This window comes from Lissotriton helveticus, chromosome 6 (genome assembly GCF_964261635.1).
Source record: "Lissotriton helveticus chromosome 6, aLisHel1.1, whole genome shotgun sequence".
Lineage (NCBI taxonomy): Eukaryota > Metazoa > Chordata > Amphibia > Caudata > Salamandridae > Lissotriton > Lissotriton helveticus.
This window is the reverse complement of record NC_136067.1, coordinates 2,057,715,255-2,057,742,922: the sequence shown is the minus strand read 5'-3', so window position 1 is coordinate 2,057,742,922 and position 27,668 is coordinate 2,057,715,255. Positions and strand designations below refer to the sequence as shown.

At 49.1% G+C, this 27,668-nt stretch overlaps 1 protein-coding gene across 1 annotated transcript in view; it reads right to left on the bottom strand.

Annotated features, from left to right (window-relative positions):
- The window catches only part of LOC144763999 (tyrosine-protein kinase FRK-like), a 276,862-nt gene that overhangs the window by 138,536 nt on the left and 110,658 nt on the right, over positions 1-27,668 (bottom strand). Inside the window, exon 2 of the mRNA XM_078650119.1 lies at positions 19,240-19,358. Coding sequence (XP_078506245.1) covers positions 19,240-19,358 — 119 coding nt within the window. The remainder of the gene's footprint in view (positions 1-19,239; positions 19,359-27,668) is intronic.

Sequence of the window (27,668 nt, the reverse complement as noted above, 5' to 3'; positions counted from 1 at the left end):
GCCAAAACTAACCTACACGAAGGAATGAAAGAAGTCGCCGAATGGATGAAACAAAGCCGTCTGAAACTGAACTCAGACAAAACAGAAGTCCTCATCTTAGGTAAATCCCCCTCTGCATGGGACGACTCCTGGTGGCCGGAAGCCCTCGGAAAAGCACCCATCCCGACAGACCACGCACGGAACCTTGGCGTCATCCTGGATTCTTCACTCTCAATGAACAGACAAGTCAGCGCCGTATCCTCTTCCTGCTTTAACATTCTTCGCATGCTCAGAAAAACATTTCGCTGGATCCCCTCCGAAACCAGAAAAACAGTCACCCACGCTCTGGTCACGAGCCGACTGGACTACGGAAACACCCTCTACGCAGGTACCACCGCTAAACTCCAGAAGAAACTACAACGAATCCAAAACGCCTCAGCCAGGCTCATATTAGACATCCCACGCAACGAACACATCTCTGGTCACCTTAAAGACCTCCACTGGCTACCCGTCAATAAGAGGATCACTTTCCGACTGCTTACCCACGCACACAAATCACTCTACGACATCGGACCAGATTGCCTCAACTCTCGACTGTCCTTCTACACCCCCTCCCGCCAACTTCGCTCTTCCAGCCAAGCCTTCGCCACTGTACCTCACATCAACAAGACCACCATGGGAGGCAGATCCTTTTCATACCTGGCTGCCAAAACATGGAACTCACTCCCCGCTTACCTTCGCCTCACCCAGAATCACCTAGCGTTCAGAAAGCAGCTTAAAACGTGGATATTTGACAAATAATCCTCCTCCCCTTCCTAAGCGCCTTGAAACCCTCTGGGTATGTAGTGCGCTATACAAATTTTATGACTTGACTTGACTTGAATGAGAGAACTAGTTTTCTTCCCATATATTTCCATCCCTGATAGAAGATTTAGTAATCGCACTTGGATCCAAATTCTTCCCCAGATAATCCCTTATCTGAAGATATTTAAATAGAGAGGTAGTAGGTAATTTATATTGTAATTGTAAAACTTCAAATGATTTGATTCCTCTGGCCACAAACAAATCACCCAAGCATAAAATCCCATATTTATACCACGATATACAACTATAATCTTGAAATACTTCATGAAACATTGGACTACCCCAGAGTGGAAACTTCTTTCCTTTTAGTTTGCAGAACTGTCCCCCTCCCCTGGTCGGATCATTTCCTAATCCCTTTTAGATGGCAGCCATCGTCCCCCAACTTGATTGTACCAGCTACACGCATTCAAGCCCGCCACTGGCCTAAATTAAGTATAGAGGAATGGACTAAGGAACTGCAACTTAACGCACCTTCATATAACCCTGACCTCATATTAGCTAGCGGTGAGTTCCACTCATGGATTGAGAATTCACTAGAGACTCAGTACTTCCCAGGAGATCCATACTACAAAACAAAAAGCCAACTCAAACAATGCACCGTGGTTCACACCCAAACTCCGTAAACTAAACCAGGGGTGCAAAAGATTAGAAAGAGAATGGAGGAAAGACTTCTCAAGGGAAAGAAGTCTAAATACAGGGCACCTATCAACTTCTATAAAGTTGCACTTAAAACTGCACAGGCAGCCTTTTATTTAGAAAAAATATCATCCTCCTCCAATGCACCCAAAGAATTATTTAGGATCGTAAAAAAACTTAGGAAAGTTCCAGATCCCCCTGTGGTCCCAGACTCTACGGGTCTCCGCTGTAAAGAGCTAGCGACTTTCTTCTCCACTAAAATTAAGCTCATACTTAAATTGCTCCCACCGGCCAATAATGAACACCCCCCGTGCAGTCTGAAGCAGAACTTCAGAATAATTCCCCCAAGATTGAATCCTTCGCCCCTCTCACTAAGGAACTTCTTCCTTCTATCCTTAATATGATTAAGAGTGGTTCCCCGCTGGACCCGGCCCCCTTCAACATCCTGAAATCCGCTACGCCGGTCATAATCCCTCCCATTGTTAATCTAGTTAACTCCTCGCTTGAATCAAACGCATCAATGGCCATGTTGACATGGGCTGTAGTGTCTCTACCTGGTATAAAACCATGTTGGATGTCGGAGACTAGTCCTGACATCATTGGTGCGAGTCGATTTGCAAGGATTTTCGAAAAAATCTTTGCATATTTATTTATGAGGGAGATGGATCGGTACAATCCCCAGTTTGTAGATATTTTGCCCTTTTTAAGGAAAAAACAATTTGAGTCTTGTTTTGGATCTATTCCAGTGTCCTTCTGCTCACACCAACATATTGAATGGCTGTACTGAATGGTGCCAGCAGAATACTTTTTAAAAATCTTATAAAATTCAATTGGTAACTAATCTACCCCTGCAGCTTTACCTGACGGTAAAGCAGAAATGACTAATCCTATTTCTTCCAATGATATTGTATTATCTAAGGATACTACCTCATCATCACTTAATATCGGAAGATTACTCTCAGTAATGTACTGTGTCAGCCTTCAAGCTTTCGCGTCTGAACCCATCAGGGAGAGAGGAGAGGTGAGACGCGAGCGAGCTGCATTGATGCAATTTGATACACAGTGATGCGATTTGATACACTGTGATATGCCGAGATAGCCAGGGCACCAGCCAACCAGTCGAGCTAAACTGCGAGGGAGCCACCGGGTTGCAGTTTGCAGCAGGGACTGGGGCAGGGGTCGCAGGACACGAATTGGTGCCCCGGGGACTTAAGGGAGCTGCCTTACAGCGAGTGCAAAAACTGCCCAAACTGCTGCTTGAACCGGAAGCTGCCTTTAGTTTGTTAAAAAAAAGAGTTTTTCAACTGTCAATTTCATAAACAACAATCACTCACTGTGCGCTGGGGAGAGGATATTGAGCTGGAAGTTGGAGGTGGAGTCTTGTCGCTTTCCCCTGGTCTGTTGTGTAGTCCATAGTTTGAGTGGAGTGGAGCAGAATTGTGGAGTTGCGGAGTGGAATCAGACTTGAACAAGAGCCAACGGTCAACGGTCAGAGGAGCTGGGGGAGAGTGGGAGGTAGCTTCAACACTATATTGTTGGTGAAGAATTGCGAGTAGACTTGAGAACGCATGCAGGCAATTGGTGCTGGCGAATTGGACGTGGGCTGCGAGCCTCCAGGCTGACACGTTAGGTATTCGGCTGCTGCTCGGTACCCCACTGGCCAGGGTTGTTTTTGCTGGGTTTTCAGATGGCAACGCTGATAATAAGGCATGCTATGGCACCTCCGAAACCCCCCCCGAGAGGAACACGGGCTGGCCGTGCCCTTGCTCTTGCTAATGGAGGCGATGTAGGGGGTGATGTTAGTGAAGATGTTGCTGCTGCTGAAAATAAGACTGCTAATGTTGTCACTGAAAACAAGATTAGATTTGTAATCGTTGCAAGCCAATACTTCGCCTGTGTCAGACTGGGAGGGCTGCTGAGCTGCTCGCAGCCGGGTCTGGTAGTCAGACAATGTCAGGGAACAAACTTTCGGAGATGTTGCTGGAGGCGGTACCGATTTGTTTTAATAATTTTAAAGACTACTCGCAGTAAGGAATACAATATAATACTGATACTGGTAACGGAGCTGGGGGGAATAAAGAGACTCAAAAAGAAGCAGAGACAGAAGTCTTTATTGAAAATAATCAAGATATTTGTACGCCAGTGAACTCACCAGAAATGGGTGAGCTAATGAGCCAGTCTTTAATGGAGCTAAGGGGCGGATTATCAGAAATCAGTTTACCGGCACATGCGGATAGCAGCAGGGTGCTGGCATTGGAGAGAACGCCTTGGAATGGGAAGAGGTGGTTTCCCACACTAATGATGTTTCAAAAGCTTCAATAGCGGGAGCAGGAGGAAGTACTAGATCTAACAAGACACCACCTGGAAAGAAAATCAAGGCCAAAGTTAAAAATAAGAAAACTCCCCAGAGGCCGGACCATTTACAACACAAGTCACCTCAAAAGTGTATACGTGGAAAATGTAATTCGGAGAATAATTCTCTTCGTAAATGGGTTCAAGCTTAGGGAGGAGTGAAGAGTATGGTCTCCCGGATCACTGGTAATAGCCCCATTGAAAACATTACTGAGGATAACATGGTGAGCAATACTCTTGCGGTAAAACTAGCAGAGAAAGGGGCCAGCTTGTCAGAAGAACGGAGAGAGAGGGGAACTTGCTCCCAACAAGTATCTATTTCAGCAGTATCGTCTTGAGGGACACTGACTCAGCCAGCTGATATTCTGGCGGATGCTGAACCAACACTTGCCTTAATAATGTAGTTTTTAAAAGACCAAAGAAGTGAGGCACAAGAACACTATATGCAAGCCAAGTCGGACACAGACAAGCAGTCGCAGATGATACAGGAAATGTCAGTCAAAGTGGGGGGCCTTGCTAGCGATATATTAGATCTACAACAGAGAGTAGGAGAGACGGAGCAAACTGTAAGCCTAACAGATAATGCAGTTTGGCAGCAGGTTACTCAAATTTCAACTATTCAGCTTAAACTCGAGGACTTAGAGAATCATCAACGCCATCATAACCTGCGATTATATGGCATTCCAGAAGGGGCAGAAGGAGCAGATCCCAGGGCCTATCTTGTACAGTTACTCCAAAAGGCTTTCCCCAATTTATCGGATTGGGACTGGAATTCTCAACTGCAAAGAGTTCATAGGCTCCCTAGTGGTAAACGTAATCAGGAAGGTAAATACCCCCGTCCACTCTTGGTCTTTTTTGGAAACTTTTTTAAGGCAGGCAGGTGCCCTTAAGGCTCGACCCAATACACCTGTTACTGTGTAGTCTGTTACTTTCTTTGTTAGATTAGACCTTTGTAAGACTACTATGGACAGACGATGGCAGCTTCGCCAGTTTATTGACCCTCTTAAGGCGCTTGGGGCACAAGTGTATTTACAAGAACCGGCACGCTTGAAGGTTTTCACAAATGGTCGGTCATATTTTTTGTTGATGAACAAGAAGTTAAATCTGCTATTGTTAATTGGTAAACGGAAGCTGCACAGAAGTCTTAATAAGATGTATATTTACATGTATGTGTGTATGCTTTAACGAAGATGAGTGGTTTCTTAATTCCCTCTTTCTGTGTGGGTCTTAATATTATTATTTTTTTTACTTTTTATTGGATTTTCTATAATACCAAAAGACATCTTACAATCACAGTGTACATGAATCGAAACCAGCAAGTACATCACAATGGAAAGGCATCGCTGTGCATATTGAAGCTAAGAGAAAAAACAAAGATCCCCCAATAAACTGTCCCCAAACCCCCCGCCTCACCCCAACCCTCAACCAGGCGACAAGTGTACTGCTTACACCCCATCAAGGCAACTTAATAGGAAAATGCACAGTTTCACGGTCCATTGCAGTCTGAGAGTATCAGCACAGAATGAGAAGGCATTCAGCTCTAAGTCCGAAGGTAGCTTAGTCCTAGATCATAGAAAGTGTAGTAGAGATTTACACATAAATACAACTCATGGAACATAAGGCCTCAGAATACATCAGGATGAGCAATCATATACGCTGTTAAGGGGCTCCAAAAATCTTTAGGAAGGGAGGATTCTGGCAACTCTTCCTCATACACTTTTAGCCGACCTCGATCCCCATCTCTGGGCCACCGCCCGTTTTGCAAGCAAAGTGGAAACCGCCACCAGGTGTCTATTAGCCGACTTCAGCTGTTTCACATGGCCCAGAAGACACAACTCAGGCATGCAGGCCACAGGTTCCAGCACCACTTCCGACAATATACGAGTTACTTCAGTCCAGATCCAAACCGATTTTTAGAAGCATCCAAATATCAGTTGAAATCCCCTCCCCAGATAATCTCAGCAGAAGGGTATAGCAGTATCCTGCGCCACACATCTGAAAAAAAGGCAGGGTCATCCACATTAGGCCCATATATGTTCACCAAAAGCAGACTTACACCACCCAATCTGCCAAGCAAAATCACGAGTCTTCCGCTATCGTCCGTTTCCGTTTTTTTACTTTGGTGAAAGGGACACCCTTCTTTACTAGTGTTAGTACCCCTCTCGCATGCGATGAGTATGTGGAGGACGCACGCACACAGGACCAGCGTGCACCCACATTCCTCACCGATTCAGCAGTCAATGTGTTTCCTGAAGGAAGGCAACATTCACATCCTGATCTTCCGGGGCGTGTTCAGGCCTCGGACATTCCATGTGAGACATTTAATAAAGCTACCCATCTCTTAACGGCATGAAAATCAGATAATGATTGATGAATTCGAAGCAATGCGACCATAAGCAGCAGTAAATATAGAACATCACCACCGGACACCTGAGAAAAAACAGGAAACCCACCCACCACATCCCCAAACCCCAACTGCACCCAACCACCACCCACTTCAGCACCCCAACCATGCCAAAGCCATCCCAAAATCCCACCCAACCCACCCCCCCACTCCAAGACAGAAAACAGTGTTTGGGGAACATCCATAAGTGGGGGCACAGGTGCGCAGTCCTCCCACAAAGTAGGAGTTGACCAAGCGGACAATGACCGAGCATCCCAACCCAATCCGACAAACTATACTGAGACAATGGAGTCCTCTAAAGCAGGAACACAGGGTAGCTCGGGGGCCCTGATTAAAATAAGGTGCTCACATGCGAGCCGAGCTGGAGAAAACGGAAGCTCCACACATATAACAGCCACTCAATTGATCAAATAAGGGGAAATAACGATTAAGCCACCCATCTCATGTCAACTGTTGGATGATCCGACCCACACTCCCACTTACTCAAAAACACAACCCCTCAGCTAAATAGAAAGGCACAAACATTTTCCGATTAATAGGATAACATGACAGCATGGAGGCACATACGGAACCCAGCCCAGGCAGGGAGTCTCGAATAAGAAGTCACAGTGCATCCCAAAAAAGACCCCTCAGCATTCAGTGTCCCCCAACCCCTCCTCATCAGGCTCCGCAGCAGAGTTACACTTCCTGCAGCTTTTGGGGAAGAGAAAAGCTTATTATCGGCCGCAGCTCCAATACAAAGTCAGGCCGGATACATCATGGCATACGGGACCCCCTCGCTACGTAGAAACTGCTTCACAGCCCCAAACTCCCTCCGTGCAGCCTGAACTGCGACCGTGAAATCGGGGAAGAAAGCAAGCGTATTTCCCTGGTGCTCTATAGTTCCCTTCTCCCTCGCCAGGCGCAAAATGGTGTCCCGGTCCCTATAGCTTAAAATCCTAACTATTATGGGGCGGGGGGAAGCCCCCGGGACAGGACGAGCAGCCAAAGAACGGTGTGCATGCTCCACAATGAACATATTTGATAGCTGTTCCGTGCCAAAAATATCTGTGATAAGGCGCTCCATCTAAGTCTCCATCCTGCCCACATTGGTGGACTCCGGCAGCCCCGTGACGCGGATGTTATTGCGCCGGGACCACGCCTCTAAATCCTCATTCTACGCCTGGATAAGGGATAGCACTTTTTCCGTGTTTAATGTCTTGTCTGTAACTATGGACAGTCCGTCCTCCGCCACCGAGATCCTTTCCTCCACTTCCCCCATGCGTGCGCTCTACTTCTCCAATTGAGAAGACATATGATCCAGCCTGTGATTGACAGCCGTCATTGCCCATTCAATTGACTGCAAAGTCCGCTGCATGGCTACCAGAGTAGCCTCCAAAGTGGGGGGCCCGTCTGACGACGCGTCCGCCCCGAGTCCGAGGCAGCCTTCTGTGGGGTCTTGGGTGCCCGTCTTGGCTCAAAAGTGAGTTTAGATTGATGTTTGTCTGCCCGCCCCATGGTCACAGGCCAAACCGCAGGTGCCAATATGAGAACCAGCAAGGGACAGTACACATAGGCCACTAGGCCCTCCCCCACACACCACCGCCAGATAAAGGGGGGGCACCGCTGTTCCACCCGAGGCCCCAAAGTATCACAGTGCCTACCACCAGCTCCAGCTGTTAGATACCACCAGATCTGCTTCCCATCCACTAAGGTACTCCCTCAGCCAGACCTCAGACGATCCAGCCGGAGCGCTAGGCCGAAGATACAGGTGCAGGTGCAGTGAAGGCCCAAACTGCCAATTCAGAGGGCAGACAGTGTGATAGTCAGTGCAGCACAGACAACAGCTCACAGTTTCCTTATACCCCTCACCATCCGGGCTCCATAGGGCAGTGTGCAGCAGGGAGCAGTGGAAACTACAGCCCCAGTAGCTGTCCGCTCTATGTTGAAGAAAACCCTGCCGCCAATAGAACTGCCGTAAATTCCAGGGCCGGACCACTCCACACACTCAGGGCCCGATATCGCCAGCAGTAAAGGGAATCAACAGGTACTCCCGCCGTCGCTTATTGCAGGGCAGCTGTCCCCCGTCAACTCCTCACACAAGGCGACTCCAGAGGCTCCCGCCAGGCCACAGACGCCCCTCCACCTCGTGCACAGGCCCGTGCCAAACACAGCAAGCCGGGCCTCAGAGCGGACTGACCCACTCACCGCGTCCGGCGCTGACAGGCTCCTCAGATCAGGATTGCTGGGCCCGCACCTCCGCTGCCGCAGATCTTCAGCGTCGGCCGCGGACCCCCACCGGCAGCACCACCCGCGCAGCCGACAGTTGCGGGACGAATACTCCTTCAGGCCGGGCAGACCCCGGCATCGCTTCCCCGCACAGCCACCGTTCAGCAAGGCACACCGCAGTCTCAGCAGCAGCCCAGCCGCCAACAGCCCGAAGGGGGCGCACCAGAAATCCGCGAGGCCCAGGGAAGCACCCCGGTCAGAAGCCAGCAGCCGCTATTACTAGGCCGAACAGCAGGGCAAGGGGAGACGTCCCGGCTCACAGCAGCAGGTAGGAGAGTGCGGCCACAAGGTGCACCAGGCCGTACAGCAGTAGATTTGAAATCCACACAAGACTTTTTGCGCCGTCAGGGGTGCGGGATGCAGCAGATAATGGACGGACGTGTTCTCGGTCAGGCAGAGCCTCACAGCAGTGCGGCCATTTTGCTGTGCGCCCTCTAGCGCCCCCTGAGCCTTAATATTTTTTTAAAAAGGGGGAAAAAATTTGTATGATAAGATAACTAGCCTTTTGGGATTAAGCTTAATTGGTACTTCTTATTTTCTTACCTATGGTACTTGTTTAGGTGAGGGGCAGCTAACATAGTGATGGCAGCTCTCTAGTACTGCCTTTTCAGTGGCAGTAGGTCAAAGGGAGGATTCATCCTTCTAGTTACTGGGAGGGTGGGTGGGTGGGTTCCAAGGGTCTCTTGGGTCAAAGGGAGGACTGGAAGGGGTCTGTGGGGGGGCAAACATTTTTAAAAAATGAGAACATCATTAGGATGAAATATAGCTGTCATAAAGGACTATTAAGTTGTCATCAGATTTTGTTTGTTTTCTTAGTTTTTTTAGGGTTAATCTTTATCTGTAGAGGAAGGTCGATGAGGAATATCATTTATTATGGCTAAGATAAACTGTATGGCATGGAATGTGGCCGGACTTAATAGCGCTAATAAACGTCAGTTGGTACAGGAGGAGCTAAAATTGTATCAACCACACTTAGTTTTAATTACTGAAACCCATTTGGCCTCCAAGGATCGTCATTTGTTAAAACACTTACGGTATCAAACAATTGTTAGTACCTCCCAAACTATATCTATGAAAGGGACTGCTATATTAAAAGATAAAAGGTTCTTCTGTAAAATAGTTAAGACATTGGCTGACTCCGAGGCTGATGGGTATTGGTTAAATTGAAATTCAGGGAAAGAAATATGTGTTTGGCTCGATTTATGGATCAAATACCGATGATCCCGGCATATTTGATTTTCTTAATTTGGAATTATTGAACTGGGATGGGGAACGTCTGATAATGGGAGATTTTAACTGTGTAATGGACTATAATATTGACTCAACAAAAAAAGGGGGTATTAGAAGAATGCGAAAGGTCAGGGCAGCAATACTAGAAATGGCTAGATTACAATCCTTGCAGGATGCTTGGAGACAGATGTATCCACTTCTCCCGGGGTATACTTATTATTCGGCTCAGCATATATCTTGATCTAGGATTGATATGGCCTGGGTCTCTGACAGTTTAATTTTAGGCTTAGATATTGGCATATGCCCTCGGGTGACATCTGACCATAACCCTATTCTGTTATCTTTCATGGTTGCCCCGAAGACCATTCTCTTTTCCTAGATATTTATTTACTGATGTGGAATATGTCTCTAGTATGAAGCAACAACTAGAGACTTTCTTTGAGGAAAAGGTAGGGACAGCTTTCCCATTGATCGTCTGGGATACTATGAAAGCTTTGTCAGAGCTATGCCCCAACAATACATTTGGCGGCAGGATAAATTAAGAAAAAACAATATGGAGAATCTGATTAAGGATTTACAAAATAAGGAAACACATAATGTAGAGGCAGTAACACAAGGCCAATTAGATCAGGATCAACTTTTTCTTACTGTATTAGATGCTAGAATAGCAGTGAAACTTTTTTTTAGGGAAAAAATAGCAGTAAGGTACAATAAGTACTGTCTGGCACAATACGAATATGGTGAACATATTGGTAAAGTCTTACTGCTAGATTCATCAAAGACCCGTTTTGCGAGTCTTTATTAGCAAATCGCAAATCGCAAATAAGGAATAACTCCCCATGCATTCCTATGGGCCTACAGGCCTATAGGAATGAATGGGGAGTTATTCCTTATTTGCAATTAGCAAATAAGGTTGCGATTTCAAGGGTGCAGGGGTGTCCAAAGGACACCCTGTAGCACCCCTGAAATGTGAATTTACACTGATCTTTTGCGAGCGCATTTCGCTTGATGAATCTGGCTGTTAGCTTTTCAAACAGCAGAAACGAAGGCCCAAACTAAAATTAGTGTTATAAAGAGCCCGGATGGTGTTTTACATAATTAAACCTCAGCTATTCTGGAGCAGTTCTCACTGTTTTATCAGAAACTTTATTCATCTTCTTGTATGATCGATAAGAAGACTAAAATCCTCAAATCACAATTTCTTTTGTAAATTAGGAAAAACTCCACCATATCTCCTGGCGATGTTTCCTTGGTAGAGTTACGGTAAATATTCTCACGGAAAATCAAAAAGTAAAGTTCATATATTTTTAGGCGTTATAAAAAACAGAGACAATAAATATATGTACTGGTAATATCGAACCGCCTTCGGATTTCTGCTCAGGCTAATAGATAGTTGGGCTGGGTCAGAGCTCTGTTCGTGCCACTGTCCGGATTCACTCAGAGCTCTGCCCTTGTTAGTACCCAAGCGGGCTCAGAGCTCTGTTCGTGCCACTGTCCAGATTCACTCAGAGCTCTGCTCTTGTTAGTACCCAAGCTGGCTCAGAGCTCTGTTCATGCCACTGTCCAGATTCACCCAGAGCTCTGCTCTTGTTAGTACCCAAGCGGGCTCAGAGCTCTGTTCGTGCCACTGTCCGGATTCACCCAGAGCTCTGCTCTTGTTAATACCCAAGCGGGCTCGGAGCTCTGTTCATGCCACTGTCCGGATTCACTCAGAGCTCTGCTCTTGTTAATACCCAAGCTGGCTCAGAGCTCTGTTCATGCCACTGTCCAGATTCACCCAGAGCTCTGCTCTTGTTAATACCCAAGCTGGCTCAGAGCTCTGTTCATGCCACTGTCCGGATTCACTCAGAGCACTGCTCTTGTTAATACCCAAGCTGGCTCAGAGCTCTGTTCATGCCACTGTCCAGATTCACCCAGAGCTCTGCTCTTGTTAATACCCAAGCTGGCTCAGAGCTCTGTTCATGCCACTGTCCGGATTCACTCAGAGCACTGCTCTTGTTAATACCCAAGCGGGCTCGGAGCTCTGTTCATGCCACTGTCCAGATTCACTCAGAGCTCTGCTCTTGTTAATACCCAAGCTGGCTCAGAGCTCTGTTCATGCCACTGTCCGGATTCACTCAGAGCTCTGCTCTTGTTAATACCCAAGCTGGCTCAGAGCTCTGTTCATGCCACTGTCCAGATTCACCCAGAGCTCTGCTCTTGTTAATACCCAAGCTGGCTCAGAGCTCTGTTCATGCCACTGTCCGGATTCACTCAGAGCACTGCTCTTGTTAATACCCAAGCTGGCTCAGAGCTCTGTTCATGCCACTGTCCAGATTCACCCAGAGCTCTGCTCTTGTTAATACCCAAGCTGGCTCAGAGCTCTGTTCATGCCACTGTCCGGATTCACTCAGAGCACTGCTCTTGTTAATACCCAAGCTGGCTCAGAGCTCTGTTCACGCCACTGTCCGGATTTACCCAGAGCACTGCCCTTGCTGATACCCAAGCTGGCTCAGAGCTCTGTTCATGCCACTGTCCGGATTCACCCAGAGCACTGCTCTTGTTAATACCCAAGCTGGCTCAGAGCTCTGTTCATGCCAGTGTCCGGATTCACTCAGAGCTCTGCTCTTGTTAATACCCAAGCTGGCTCAGAGCTCTGTTCATGCCACTGTCCAGATTCACCCAGAGCTCTGCTCTTGTTAATACCCAAGCTGGCTCAGAGCTCTGTTCATGCCACTGTCCGGATTCACTCAGAGCACTGCTCTTGTTAATACCCAAGCTGGCTCAGAGCTCTGTTCACGCCACTGTCCAGATTCACCCAGAGCTCTGCTCTTGTTAATACCCAAGCTGGCTCAGAGCTCTGTTCATGCCACTGTCCGGATTCACTCAGAGCACTGCTCTTGTTAATACCCAAGCTGGCTCAGAGCTCTGTTCACGCCACTGTCCGGATTTACCCAGAGCACTGCCCTTGCTGATACCCAAGCTGGCTCAGAGCTCTGTTCATGCCACTGTCCGGATTCACCCAGAGCACTGCTCTTGTTAATACCCAAGCTGGCTCAGAGCTCTGTTCATGCCACTGTCCAGATTCACCCAGAGCTCTGTTCTTGCCACTGTCCAGATTCACCCAGAGCTCTGTTCTTGCTGATACCCAAGCTGGCTCAGAGCTCTGTTCATGCCACTGTCCAGATTCACTCAGAGCACTGCTCTTGTTAATACCCAAGCTGGCTCAGAGCTCTGTTCATGCCACTGTCCAGATTCACCCAGAGCTCTGTTCATGCCACTGTCCAGATTCACTCAGAGCTCTGCTCTTGTTAATACCCAAGCGGGCTCAGAGCTCTGTTCACGCCACTGTCCAGATTCACTCAGAGCTCTGTTCATGCCACTGTCCAGATTCACTCAGAGCTCTGCTCTTGGTGATACCCAAGCTGGCTCAGAGCTCTGTTCACGCCACTGTCCAGATTCACTCAGAGCTCTGGTCTTGTTAATACCCAAGCTGGCTCACAGCTCTGTTCACGCCACTGTCCGGATTCACTCAGAGCTCTGGTCTTGTTAATACCCAAGCTGGCTCAGAGCTCTGTTCATGCCACTGTCCGGATTCACCCAGAGCTCTGTTCATGCCACTGTCCAGATTCACCCAGAGCTCTGTTCATGCCACTGTCCAGATTCACCCAGAGCTCTGTTCATGCCACTGTCCAGATTCACCCAGAGCTCTGTTCATGCCACTGTCCAGATTCACTCAGAGCACTGCTCTTGTTGATACCCAAGCTGGCTCAGAGCTCTGTTCACGCCACTGTCCAGATTCACTCAGAGCTCTGTTCATGCCACTGTCCAGATTCACTCAGAGCTCTGCTCTTGGTGATACCCAAGCTGGCTCAGAGCTCTGTTCACGCCACTGTCCAGATTCACTCAGAGCTCTGGTCTTGTTAATACCCAAGCTGGCTCACAGCTCTGTTCACGCCACTGTCCGGATTCACTCAGAGCTCTGGTCTTGTTAATACCCAAGCTGGCTCAGAGCTCTGTTCATGCCACTGTCCGGATTCACCCAGAGCTCTGTTCATGCCACTGTCCAGATTCACCCAGAGCTCTGTTCATGCCACTGTCCAGATTCACCCAGAGCTCTGTTCATGCCACTGTCCAGATTCACCCAGAGCTCTGTTCATGCCACTGTCCAGATTCACTCAGAGCACTGCTCTTGTTGATACCCAAGCTGGCTCAGAGCTCGGTTCATGCCACTGTCCAGATTCACTCAGAGCTCTGTTCATGCCACTGTCCAGATTCACTCAGAGCTCTGCTCTTGTTAATACCCAAGCGGGCTCAGAGCTCTGTTCACGCCACTGTCCAGATTCACTCAGAGCTCTGTTCACGCCACTGTCCAGATTCACTCAGAGCTCTGTTCATGCCACTGTCCGGATTCACTCAGAGCTCAGTTCTTGCTGATACCCAAGCGGGCTCGGAGCTCTGTTCATGCCACTCTCCGGATTCACTCAGAGCTCTGCTCTTGTTAATACCCAAGCGGGCTCAGAGCTCTGTTCACGCCACTGTCCAGATTCACTCAGAGCTCTGTTCACGCCACTGTCCAGGTTCACTCAGAGCTCTGTTCATGCCACTGTCCAGATTCACTCAGAGCTCTGCTCTTGTTAATACCCAAGCTGTCTCAGAGCTCTGTTCACGCCACTGTCCGGATTCACTCAGAGCACTGCCCTTGCTGATACCCAAGCGGGATCGGAGCTCTGTTCATGCCACTGTCCAGATTCACCCAGAGCTCTGTTCATGCCACTGTCCAGATTCACCCAGAGCTCTGTTCATGCCACTGTCCAGATTCACTCAGAGCTCTGCTCTTGTTAATACCCAAGCTGGCTCAGAGCTCTGTTCACGCCACTGTCCGGATTCACTCAGAGCACTGCCCTTGCTGATACCCAAGCGGGCTCGGAGCTCTGTTCATGCCACTGTCCAGATTCACCCAGAGCTCTGTTCATGCCACTGCCCAGATTCACCCAGAGCTCTGTTCATGCCACTGTCCAGATTCACTCAGAGCTCTGCTCTTGTTAATACCCAAGCTGGCTCGGAGCTCTGTTCTTGCCACTGTCCAGATTCACCCAGAGCTCTGCTCTTGTTAATACCCAAGCTGGCTCAGATCTCTGTTCACGCCACTGTCCAGATTCACTCAGAGCTCTGCTCTTGCTGATACCCAAGCTGGCTCAGAGCTCTGTTCATGCCACTGTCCAGATTCACCCAGAGCTCTGTTCTTGCCACTGTCCAGATTCACCCAGAGCTCTGTTCATGCCACTGTCCAGATTCACTCAGAGCTCTGCTCTTGTTAATACCCAAGCTGGCTCAGAGCTCTGTTCATGCCACTGTCCAGATCCACGCAGAGCTCTGCCCTTGCTGATACCCAAGCTGGCTCGGAGCTCTGTTCACGCCACTGTCCAGATTCACTCAGAGCTCTGCTCTTGTTAATACCCAAGCTGGCTCAGAGCTCTGTTCATGCCACTGTCCAGATTCACTCAGAGCTCTGCTCTTGTTAATACCCAAGCTGGCTCGGAGCTCTGTTCATGCCACTGTCCAGATTCACTCAGAGCTCTGCTCTTGTTAATACCCAAGCGGGCTCGGAGCTCTGTTCATGCCACTGTCCAGATTCACTCAGAGCTCTGCTCTTGTTAATACCCAAGCTGGCTCAGAGCTCTGTTCATGCCACTGTCCAGATTCACCCAGAGCTCTGCTCTTGTTGATACCCAAGCTGGCTCACAGCTCTGTTCACGCCACTGTCCAGATTCACTCAGAGCTCTGCTCTTGTTAATACCCAAGCGGGCTCGGAGCTCTGTTCATGCCACTGTCCAGATTCACTCAGAGCTCTGCTCTTGTTAATGCCCAAGCTGGCTCGGAGCTCTGTTCATGCCACTGTCCAGATTCACTCAGAGCTCTGTTCATGCCACTGTCCAGATTCACTCAGAGCTCTGCTCTTGTTAATACCCAAGCTGGCTCAGAGCTCTGTTCACGCCACTGTCCGGATTCACTCAGAGCACTGCCCTTGCTGATACCCAAGCGGGCTCGGAGCTCTGTTCATGCCACTGTCCAGATTCACCCAGAGCTCTGTTCATGCCACTGCCCAGATTCACCCAGAGCTCTGTTCATGCCACTGTCCAGATTCACTCAGAGCTCTGCTCTTGTTAATACCCAAGCTGGCTCGGAGCTCTGTTCTTGCCACTGTCCAGATTCACCCAGAGCTCTGCTCTTGTTAATACCCAAGCTGGCTCAGATCTCTGTTCACGCCACTGTCCAGATTCACTCAGAGCTCTGCTCTTGCTGATACCCAAGCTGGCTCAGAGCTCTGTTCATGCCACTGTCCAGATTCACCCAGAGCTCTGTTCTTGCCACTGTCCAGATTCACCCAGAGCTCTGTTCATGCCACTGTCCAGATTCACTCAGAGCTCTGCTCTTGTTAATACCCAAGCTGGCTCAGAGCTCTGTTCATGCCACTGTCCAGATCCACGCAGAGCTCTGCCCTTGCTGATACCCAAGCTGGCTCGGAGCTCTGTTCACGCCACTGTCCAGATTCACTCAGAGCTCTGCTCTTGTTAATACCCAAGCTGGCTCAGAGCTCTGTTCATGCCACTGTCCAGATTCACTCAGAGCTCTGCTCTTGTTAATACCCAAGCTGGCTCGGAGCTCTGTTCATGCCACTGTCCAGATTCACTCAGAGCTCTGCTCTTGTTAATACCCAAGCGGGCTCGGAGCTCTGTTCATGCCACTGTCCAGATTCACTCAGAGCTCTGCTCTTGTTAATACCCAAGCTGGCTCAGAGCTCTGTTCATGCCACTGTCCAGATTCACCCAGAGCTCTGCTCTTGTTGATACCCAAGCTGGCTCACAGCTCTGTTCACGCCACTGTCCAGATTCACTCAGAGCTCTGCTCTTGTTAATACCCAAGCGGGCTCGGAGCTCTGTTCATGCCACTGTCCAGATTCACTCAGAGCTCTGCTCTTGTTAATGCCCAAGCTGGCTCAGAGCTCTGTTCATGCCACTGTCCAGATTCACCCAGAGCTCTGCTCTTGTTGATACCCAAGCTGGCTCACAGCTCTGTTCACGCCACTGTCCAGATTCACCCAGAGCTCTGTTCATGCTGATACCCAGGCTGGCTCAGAGCTCTGTTCACGCCACTGTCCGGATTCACTCAGAGCACTGCCCTTGTTAACTCCCAGTTTTAGTCAGGGCTCTGTTCTAATAATAGAGGGATACACAAGGTCTCTTAATTGGCGAAAAGTGCACAGATATTTTGTAATTTTGCAATACTCCTGTTATTTAACATTTAAGAAAAAAACCAAAGCTATTCTGGGATGCCTGCGGCCATGCTCTCGGTTTTAATATTCAAAGTATATTTGCATAATGGATAAGTGGTAAGAGAGGGTGTGGTACAAAACAGGCCTTTCTATTTTCAATGAAAGAGAGTTGTATGTACACTAGGATGACTCCTACAGTCTGTCAGTAAAGAGTTGTCAGTAAACGCTGCAGGCCAATGCTAGGCTGACTCTCTACCCCGGCTGCAAGAAGAGCTCTGAAGTCCAAGGTACACAACACCCTCCCCTGCAGACAGGGGGCGCTTGTAAAGATGCATCTACCTGATAACACAAGAAGCAATCACTGGAAAGAACTTGTGCTCTGGACTCTGCTTACCTCTGAATGTCTCTGACTGTCTAGTAACACTCAGCTAATCCTGAAACAGAAGACCTGAAGCTGTCTCATTATCGTCCAGTGCCCTTTTGTTGTGTTATGTTAATTGGATATATACAGCGCGTGCCTACCCTGGCAGGGTCTCCCAACGCTTTGCTACCACAACAGATCCGGCTACACATTAAGCAGGTGGTTCCTATTCCAGGAAGTTCAGAAGAACCAGGTTTCCAACCTCTTCCGGAAAGTCAGAAGGGAGTGACAGGCTCTCAAATCAGGGAAAATGGAATTCCATAGCTTTGGGCCTAAAAAATAGAAGGTTCGAGCTCCTTGCAGAGATCTCATGATTCTGGGAACCAAAGGCAGGTCAAGATCACTTGACCGCAAGGTTCAACTGGGTGTATAAGGTGATACCAGAGACCTAAGGGAGGGCCGGAATTAGATAGACATTTATGCACATAAGACAGTGCTTTGAATTGCACGCAGTGCTCAATAGGGAGCCAATGGAGTTCTCAGAATAGATTGGCATTCGGAGAGATCTTTGGGGGATTGAGTAAACGTCTTACAGCCGTATTTTGCACAATTTGCAGCTGTCTGAGTAAACTCTTCTTGACCCCTAGATAGAGCCTGTTTCCATAATCGAATCTGGAAATAACTAAGGCCTCAATGGCCGTTCTTTGGGCAGAGCCGGAGAGATAGCCCAACATATTCTCAAGCCACCTTAGGATGCTAAAACAAGTAGCAGCCACCTTCACGAGTTGGTGACTCATGGATAATGTGTTATCCAACCAAACTCCCAAGTTCTAGACCCTAGGGGTGTGGGTCGGAATAGATCTGACTGGGAGGCTTACTCTGCCGGAGTGTCAATAAAAGTGGTGCTGAGGCGACGCAAGCCTCTCATCAATGAGCCCCTGGGAGGTTCTTTGTTTCCTTTCCAAGGCATCCATGCCCGGGCACACCCACTCCCCATCTCTTTGAGTGCATGATCCCACATGGGACACAACACATGCGGGAGTAATGATGTATTAGAGTGAATCACTTCGCTGCAACTCCAACATGTGAATTGAGACTCTTACAGCCAGATTCACAAAGGTAACACACTTTTGAGTAAGTTTACACTGGTGAATAAATTCCTACTTTTCGGTATTCACAAACTGCACCTTTTGTTGTAATTTACACTTTTGTTGTAAGTCCAGCACTACACATGGCCAATCTCTGGTACTGCAACACCCACCATAAGAAAATAATGGAGGCAAGGACTTACTACAAACGTGTAAGTTACTACAAAAGTTCAGTTTGTGGATAAGGAAAAGTAGTAAACCCATCAAGAGTGCAAGTTACAACAAAAGTGTAGTTTGTGAATAGCACTTTGCAGTAATTTTTGAAGTATTGCTGCAGTACTGCATACCTTACTATAAAGTGCAGTTTGTGAACCAGGCCCAAAAAACAGTCCTTTGCACATCTAAATACCACTGCAGTATGCAAACGGCTTTGAGAATCAAGCTAATCTCTCATAATAAAATGCCATCCACGCCTTCCAGTCAGGACCACCTAGAAATCTTCGCAACACTGTGCGGCACTACCCTGAGTGTGGTAAATCACTGTACCCTGGTGCTTCCAGCAGCGGAGTGACGCGGCTCATACACTGACTAACCTATCCACCACTTTAATAACTTTCATATTTCACTATACTAATTCAACACTAATCCTTTATGGGTCCCGGAGTAGCGTGCTACTCTCCGAAAAAGCGCTTTGACGCCTCATCAGGGGTAGTAAGCGCTATACAAATGCAATACAATAAAAAAACAATACAATACACAAGACACCCCTTGGTTACCACACCGCATGGCCAAAGTCAGATACCTGAGAGGTAATAACAGTTGACTTCCTCATTCCGCCAGACCAGGAAGGCGCCATCCGAGTTCTCCGCCTGCATCAGGAACCTCTTGGCATCAAGGCGCGTGAGCTTCCCGAAGAACCACCTGCAACGGAGAAGAAGAGTCTTATGTGTCAAGGCAGTCCCCAAAGACACATGATGGGTCACCCCTTGGGTGCGGAAAGCCCTCAGAGCATGAACTCTGCCGGGTGAGGCCTAGCTCAAGGAGTGAGTTTATCATCAAGGAAGTCACTCCTTGCTTTCACACGAGGTCCTCTTTCACCTCCATGCCATTCACTCTGCCACTAAGAAGGGTTTGAGAACATTGTAAAGTATTGGGTAAGGAATCCTCTCGTGATCTGGTCCGTCGACTCCCATCCCACAGTCACCGGGCCGGTCCCCGCTGCGCCCTGGTTCACCAGGGCTTTTGTGCACCTACCCGTTCATGAGTGTGACCTCAGGCCGTGCAGGCAGAAACGTGAATTTACACTCATAAATGGATTTGCTCAGATGTTATATTACAGGACTGTGGTCGGTATTAAGTGCAAGTGTATATAGTCCCAAAGGGAAGCTCGAGGCGCTCCAGGGCGGACATGTCTGATTGAATAGGTGGATATGCAAGTTTGCGGGCGGCCACAATCCCAATCTGGCAATGGCTACCAGGAGGCGATATTCGAATACTGACTAATTTGCAAACAGGAATGCAATTTGCGATGCAACCTATGTACAAATTTATCATTGCAAAGTATCCATTTGCAGTCTCCATACCTGATTCTGATAGACAGTCTGGAACTGTTCAAGAAGAAACTCAAAACCCATCTCTTTAAAGATTAGTACCCTTCTTGTGTCTGGCCTCCCTCTGCCAGCGAGGGACACTTCTTCGAGTAGCCGTGCGCTTTAAAAATGGTTTTAACATAACACAGCATAACAGTGGGTCGCAAAATCATCTAGCTAACGATTTATTAATTAGGTAGGTCGCAATTTGCGACGCTGTGCGACCCTCTGCAAATACAGGGACGGTGGCCTGCAAGGGACAGCAGAGCCCACCCCTGCACTTGTATTGCTAAACAGAAAACATGTGTTAAAGCCCCATGTCCATTATAGGGACAGGTGGGGATTTACAGATGTTTCCTATCATGGGATACATCAGGGGGTGGGGGCATGGTGTGGTACCCTGTAGCACAGCCTGCTCCCCCAAGGCCCCAGACACCATTCACAAAGGAGAAGCTACCATACATAACACACCTGCCCACGTGTCGGAATCTGACCAATGGGTCGCAACCAGGGCAGTAACAAACCATTGATACGTGTCACTGCAAATCCCAAGTCAGGACAGGGTGGGGCACATGCATCATTGCTTTTTGCGACCCCAACTTTTGCATTTGGGATGCAGTATCCCAAATGCAAAAATAGCTATTCAAGTAATCGCAGTAGGGCCCATAGGAATCAATGGGAAGCCATTCCTTAATTAGAACTCGCAATTAAGGAATTTTAAGGAATCACTTTTTTTTTTGCAAATCCTTCATGCATTGCATTTTGCGATTTCTAAATAGCGAATCGGTAAAATCCGCTATTTAGAAATCGCAAAATGCGGGATCGATGCATGTGCCCCGATGTCCCTTTCAGGGCTTTCCTCACTGCGATTCAAAAACTTGTAGAACCCCCTTTGCAAGTCAAAAATACTTTGCAGAGTAGGAAAAAGAGCTCAGCACATCAAAAACACGGTTTTTTACGTTCACAAGGTAGGAGATTTATAGAATTGCAGGTATTGCGACAGCAAATGTGTTTTCTACATTGGCCTCACTTGCGTCAAGGACAAACATGGGGAGGATATTGTTGAAGGCCAGGCGGAAAGTGTTTCTGTGACGGGAAATGTTTTCTCTTGAAGGAAAAAAGAAAAACCTAATTTTCAATTGACACCTGCAATCTTTGCGCAAATGAATACGTTTGCTTGAGAGTATCTTGGAAACCCCTGTCAGAGCTCCCCCTAAGTACTCCAGGGTTTTTCTGTGAATGTGAGATTTGAAACACCCATGCTGAATGCTGGTTGTTTTATTTTCATTCTTAACGTACATTGCCGCAGTCAGCTTTTATCATTCATGGACTGAATGCAGATCTGTTCATGCAGGCCCTGGCTTCACCAACTCTCAACTTCAGTGAACATGAGGTGTGTGTGGCGGAGAAGCCAGGGATGAGGGCGTCCTACAGAGTGAAATCACCACCTATACTGAGATACCCCGACACACTAGATACAGTACAGCTAAGGTTGCACCTTCCACAGTCACATCCACACCATGTTTTGCCTCTAACTCTGTAGAGAAACCAGGGCCTCATTTATGAAAAGTGACGCATCGCTGCGAGAAAACAGGGATGCGTCACTTTTCATCGCGCCCTCCTTGCCACACCAATGATCCGTCATATTTACAGATGACTCATCATGTCGCAAGGAGTTACAGATACAGCAGGATTTCTGACGTATCTCTAGGTGCAAAAATGACGCATTGATGGATGTGTCACAAAAGTGACGCAACTCCAGCAATGGGTCATTACACAGGGCAAGTCCCATGTTAAATGTACCTGCCATGAGGCAGTTGTAAGATATTGACGCATTTGCGTCCTAGAAGTGGTGCAGTGAAATCCTAAACATTGCACTGTGTCACTTCTACGACCCTTTCTTGCGTTGGAACGCCGCCCCCTGGATACAATATACCTGACGTAGGCATAATGTGGCGAAGGGGTTTACAAAGTGTCGCATCTACCTAGATGCGTCACTTTGTAAATATGACGCAACATGGCACATTTTTACGCCGCTGGTGCATCACAAAAACGTGATGCACCGGCAACGCACAAGTGATGCAAGGGCACATAAATAAGCCCCCTGCGGTGCAAGTGACACTTTTGATACTTACTCACTCGTGCACTGAGCCCTACGCCATCTACATGACGCCATTTGCTGAAATATGTATTCAACTATGATGCAATATCTGAGTCATATGTGCACTGACTTGTAGTGGCCCCCATTTGTGTCTATTAACAGAGGGATTCTTCCCCTGATATTGAAATTGTCCCCATTTAACCTCAGTGAGTTGGTTCATCCAGGGACGGCTGTAAGCACCAGCGTCACACTTGAAACCTTAGACCCCTGTAATGCACTCTCGGGTTACTTCTAGGGGAAGGGCTCAGGCCTGCGCGTGTTTATTCCCTAAACTTTGGTGTTTTTAATAAGTTCCAGCGTGTGACTGTGATGATGTGCTGTAAAGGGGCTGCTGTGTAGGGGATGCTGTGACTGCGTGATGTGAGCGGGATGCTGTGAAAAGTGTGCGGTGAAGGGGTGCTGTGAAGGGGTGCTGTGAAGGGGATGCTGTGAAGGGGTGCTGTGAAGGGGTGCTGTGAAGGGGGTGCTATGAAGAGATGCTGTGAAGGGTTGCTGTGAAGGGGTGCTGTGAAGCGGTGCTGTGAAGGGTGAAGGGGTGCTGTGAAGGGGATGCTGTGAAGGGGGTGTTGTGAAGGGGGTGTTTTGAAGGGGGTGCTGGGAAGGGGATGCTGTGAAGGGGATGCTGTGAAGGGGTGCTGTGAAGGGGTGCTGTGAAGGGGATGCTGTGAAGGGGGTGTTGTGAAGGGGGTGTTTTGAAGGGGGTGCTGGGAAGGGGATGCTGTGAAGGGGATGCTGTGAAGGGGTGCTGTGAAGGGGTGCTGTGAAGGGGTGCTGTGAAGGGGTGCTGTGAAGGGGGTGCTATGAAGAGATGCTGTGAAGGGTTGCTGTGAAGGGGTGCTGTGAAGCGGTGCTGTGAAAGGTGAAGGGGTGCTGTGAAGGGGATGCTGTGAAGGGGTGCTGTGAAGGGGGTGTTTTGAAGGGGGTGCTGGGAAGGGGATGCTGTGAAGGGGATGCTGTGAAGGGGTGCTGTGAAGGGGTGCTGTGAAGGGGTGTTTTGAAGGGGTGCTGTGAAGGGGTGCTGTGAATGGGGTGTTGTGAAGGGGATGCTGTGAAGGGGAAGCTGTGAAGAGGGGGCTGTGAATGGGATAATGTGACAGGGATGCTGTGAACGGGACTGTGAAGGTGTTTGTGAATGCGATGCTGTGAAGAGAATGCTATGAAGGGGGTGCTGTGGTGGTGTGCTGTAAAGGGGATGCTGTGAAAGTGTGATGTGAGGGGGATGCTGTGAAAGGTGTGCTGTGAAGGGGTGCTGTGAAGGGGGTGCTGTGAAAGGTATGCAGTGAAAGGAGTGCTGTGAAAGGTATGCAGTGAAATGGGTGCCGTGAAAGGTATGCTGTGACGGGGTGCTGTGAAGGAGTGGTATGAAGGGGGTGCTGTGAAGGGAATGCTGCTAATGGGAATTTTGTGAAGGTGATGCTGTGAAGAAGCTACTGTGAAGGGGGTGCAGTGAAGAAGCTACTGTGAAGGGGGTGCTGTGAAAGGGATGCTGTAAAGGGGTGCTGTGAAAGGTATGCTGTGAAGGGGTGCTGTGAAGGAGTGCTATGAAGGGGTGCTGTGAAGGGAATTCTGCTAATGGGAATTTTGACAAGGGGTGGTGTGAAGGTGATGCTGTGAATAAGCTACTGTGAAGAAGCTACTGTGAAGGGGGTTCTGTGAAAGGGATGCTGTAAAGGGGTTCTGTGAAGAGGAAGCTGAGAAGGTGCTACTGTCAAGGGGATTCTAAGATGGGGTGCTGTGAAGGGGATGTTGTGAAGTGTGTGCTGTGAAGGGTGTGCTGTGAAGGGGATGCTATGAAGGGTGTGCTGTGAAGGGGATGTTGTGAAGTGTGTGCTGTGAAGGGGATGCTGTGAAGGGGTGCGGTGAAGGGTATGCTGCGAAGGGATGCTATGTAGCGGGTGCTCTGTAGCGGGTGGTGTGAATGGGGTGCTGTGAAGGGGAGGCTGTGAAGGGGATGTTGGGAAGGGGTGCTGTGAATGGGATACTGTGAACCGGATGTTGTGAAGGGGATGCTGTGAAGGGGTGCTGTGAAGGGGATGCTGTGAAGGGGTGCTGTGATGGGGTGCTGTGAATGGGGTGTTGTGAAGGGGATGATGTGAAGGGGATGCTATGAAGGGGAAGCTGTGAAGAGGGGGCTGTGAAGGGGATAATGTGACATGGATGCTTTGAAGGGGATGCTGTCATGGGCTGCTGTGAATGGGGTGTTGTGAAGGGGATGCTGTGAAGGATAAGCTGTGAAGAGGGGGCTGTGAAGGGGATAATGTGACAGGGATGCTGAGAACGGGACTGTGAAGGTGTCTGTGAACGTGATGCTGTGAAGAGAATGCTGTGAAGGGGGTGCTGTGGTGGTGTGCTGTACAGGGGATGCTGTGAAGGTGTGATGTGAGGGGGATGCTGTGAAAGGTGTGCTGTGAAGGGGATGCTGTGAAGGGGGTGCTGTGAAAGGTATGCAGCGAGGGGGGCTGTGAAAGGTATGTTGTGGAGGGGTGCTGTGAAGGAGTGCTATGAAGGGGGTGCTGTGAAGGGAATGCTGCTAATGGGAATTTTGTGAAGGGGTGGTGTGAAGGTGATGCTGTGAATAAGCTACTGTGAAGGGGGTGATGTGGAGAAGCTATTGTGAATGGGGTGCTGTGAAAGGGATGCTGTAAAGGGGGGCGGTGAAGGGTATGCTGAGAAGGGGTGCGGTGAAGGGTATGCTGAGAAGGGGTGCTGTGTAGCGGGTGGTGTGAAGGGGGTGCTGTGAAGGGGAGGCTGTGAAGGGAATGTTGTGAAGGGGTGCTGTGAAGGGGCTACTGTGAACCGGATGCTGTGAAGGGGATGCTGTGAAGGGTGTGCTGTGAAGGGGATGTTGTGAAGTGTGTGCTGTGAAGGGGATGCTGTGAAGGGGTGCGGTGAAGGGTATGCTGAGATGGGGTGCTGTGTAGCGGGTGCTGTGAAGGGGAGGCTGTGAAGGGAATGTTGTGAAGGGGTGCTGTGAAGGGGATACTGTGAACCGGATGCTGTGAAGGGGATGCTGTGAAGGGGATGCTCTGAAGGGAAGCTGTGTAGGGAATGTTGTGAAGGGAATGTTGCGAATGGGATGCTGTGAAGGGGATGTTGTGAAGGGGATGCTGTGAAGGGGATGCTGTGAAGGGGATGCTGTGAATGGGATGCTGTGAATGGGATGCTGTGAATGGGATGCTGTGAAGGGGATGTTGTGAAGGGGATGCTGTGAAGGGGATGCTGTGAAGGGGATGCGGTGAATGGGATGCTGTGAATGGGATGCTGTGAATGGGATGCTGTGAAGGGGATGTTGTGAAGGGGATGCTGTGAATGGGATGCTGTGAAGGGGATGTTGTGAAGGGGATGCTGTGAAGGGGATGCTGTGAAGGGGATGCTGTGAATGGGATGCTGTGAATGGGATGCTGTGAAGGGGATGCTGTGAAGGGGATGTTGTGAAGGGGATGCTGTGAATGGGATGCTGTGAAGGGGAGGCTGTGAATGGGATGCTGTGAAGGGGATGCTGTGAATGGGATGCTGTGAATGGGATGCTGTGAAGAGGATGTTGGGATGATGATGCTTTGACGGGGTGCTGTGAAGGGGATGCTGTGAAGGGGAGGCTGTGAATGGGATGCTGTGAAGGGGATGCTGTGAATGGGATGCTGTGAATGGGATGCTGTGAAGAGGATGTTGGGATGATGATGCTTTGAAGGGGTGCTGTGGAGCTGATTCTGTGAGGTAGTGCTCTAAAGGGGAGGCTGTGAAATGAATGGTTTGAAAAGTATGCTGCGAAGGAGAAGCTGTGAAGAGTGTACTATGAAGGGGTTGCTGAGAATGGACTGCTGTGAAAGGGATGCTGTAGAGCTGTGGTGTAAAGGATGTGCTGTGAAGTGGTGCTGGTAGCGAATGCTGAGAAGGGGATGTTTTGAAGGAGTACAGTGAAGGGGGTGCCTTGAAGGGGATGCGGTGAAGGGTGTGCTGTGAAGGGGCGCTCTAAAGGTGTGCTGTGAAGGGGATGCTGTGAATTGTTGCTAAGGATGCTTGTTTAAAATTCTTCAGTTTTGCATATCGCACAGCTTGTCAAGTTTAGATAAATAAGGCATGAAATCGTCAGCCATCTGATTGTGTAACTTGCCACACCTTTGTAGAATCCAGTACATACTGGCCCGGTGCATCTGCACCAGACATGACCACTTGCGTCCCCGATGCCACAGGGGACGCAAGTGGTCCCCGTTCTCGACCACCCCGGAGGTGCTGGACACATTCTTCGAGACGTCACTCTCCGGCCCTGACACTCTCACTGTAGGGAGCCGTCCGGCCACTAGAACACTTGAGGCCATATTATAAAGAACGGCACAGACAGTCTTGCCGCTTTAGCAGCAGGAAACTGCCGCTAAAGTGGCGATAAGGGGCTGGATAATATGCCCTAGAGAATTCCAATAGAAGCCCAGGTTCTGGTGTCAAGGACATCAAAGCGGCGATAATGTTTGCGCCGTTCTTGATAATATGGCCCTTGATTGCATGTTACAGCCTCTGGGCCGGGCTCCGTCCGGAGGTAATACGAGGATCATGGCTTACTGCACGTAACCGTACACAGAGTCTAGTGTCTGTCCATGCTGTTGCATGGTAGGCGTGTTATGTAAGTGCGCCCATATACCCAGGGGCACTTTACACACACCAATTACAGCCTGCCTCGGGGCTCCCTCGCATGGAATCTGTGGTATCCGTGGTATGCTCACAATCTGTTCACAGTGAATCCAAGAACCGGCTGAGTGGCTTCCACCCACATTGGCCCGCTGGGTCCCGAAACAACAGCAGCACTCAGGGAGGTCTGAGCTCGAGACAGCGGACAGGTGTGTGCAGCCCCCACAGACTCTCAGCACTGTGCACTATTGACCCCAGCGGGGGCACAACTGGACCTGAACTTCAGGGAGGCGAGGGGAGGCGAGGGGAGGGGGACTAAGACCCGAACTGGTGGGGCTAACGCTCCCATCCAAGGCCAGCTCTAGCGCTGGTGGCACCCTGTGCGACAGTCTTTTTTTGGCACCACTCCCCATGATCTCTTTCTCCATGATTCCCTCACTACCATCCTTCAACAGTGCCCCTCATTGCTCCATAGCCCCTCTCTGAAATACTTTTCATTTCTTTTATAACGCTACTCATAGTCAGTCCCGGCTCCAGGAATTCTTATTCCGGTGGGCCAAGGGTGCGTGGCCCACTACGTTCCCAATTTGTCGCTTCTTGTGGTACCCTACAAGCCCTAGATTACATCATATCTACTTGCAAACAGTCAGAATGATACTGCGGATTGCTTCTGTGTGTATACAGAGCATGTGGAGAGTTATTTGAAAGTAAGAGCAATGTCTAGACCTAACAACAAACCCTCAATTTCCAGCAGGGCAGGCTTCAACACAAGTACTTGAATGCCAAGCATATTATAATAGTTAAAGATTAACCCCTTCGGGGCTGATGACGAGCTCAGCTCGTCATGAGCGTAACGTGCCG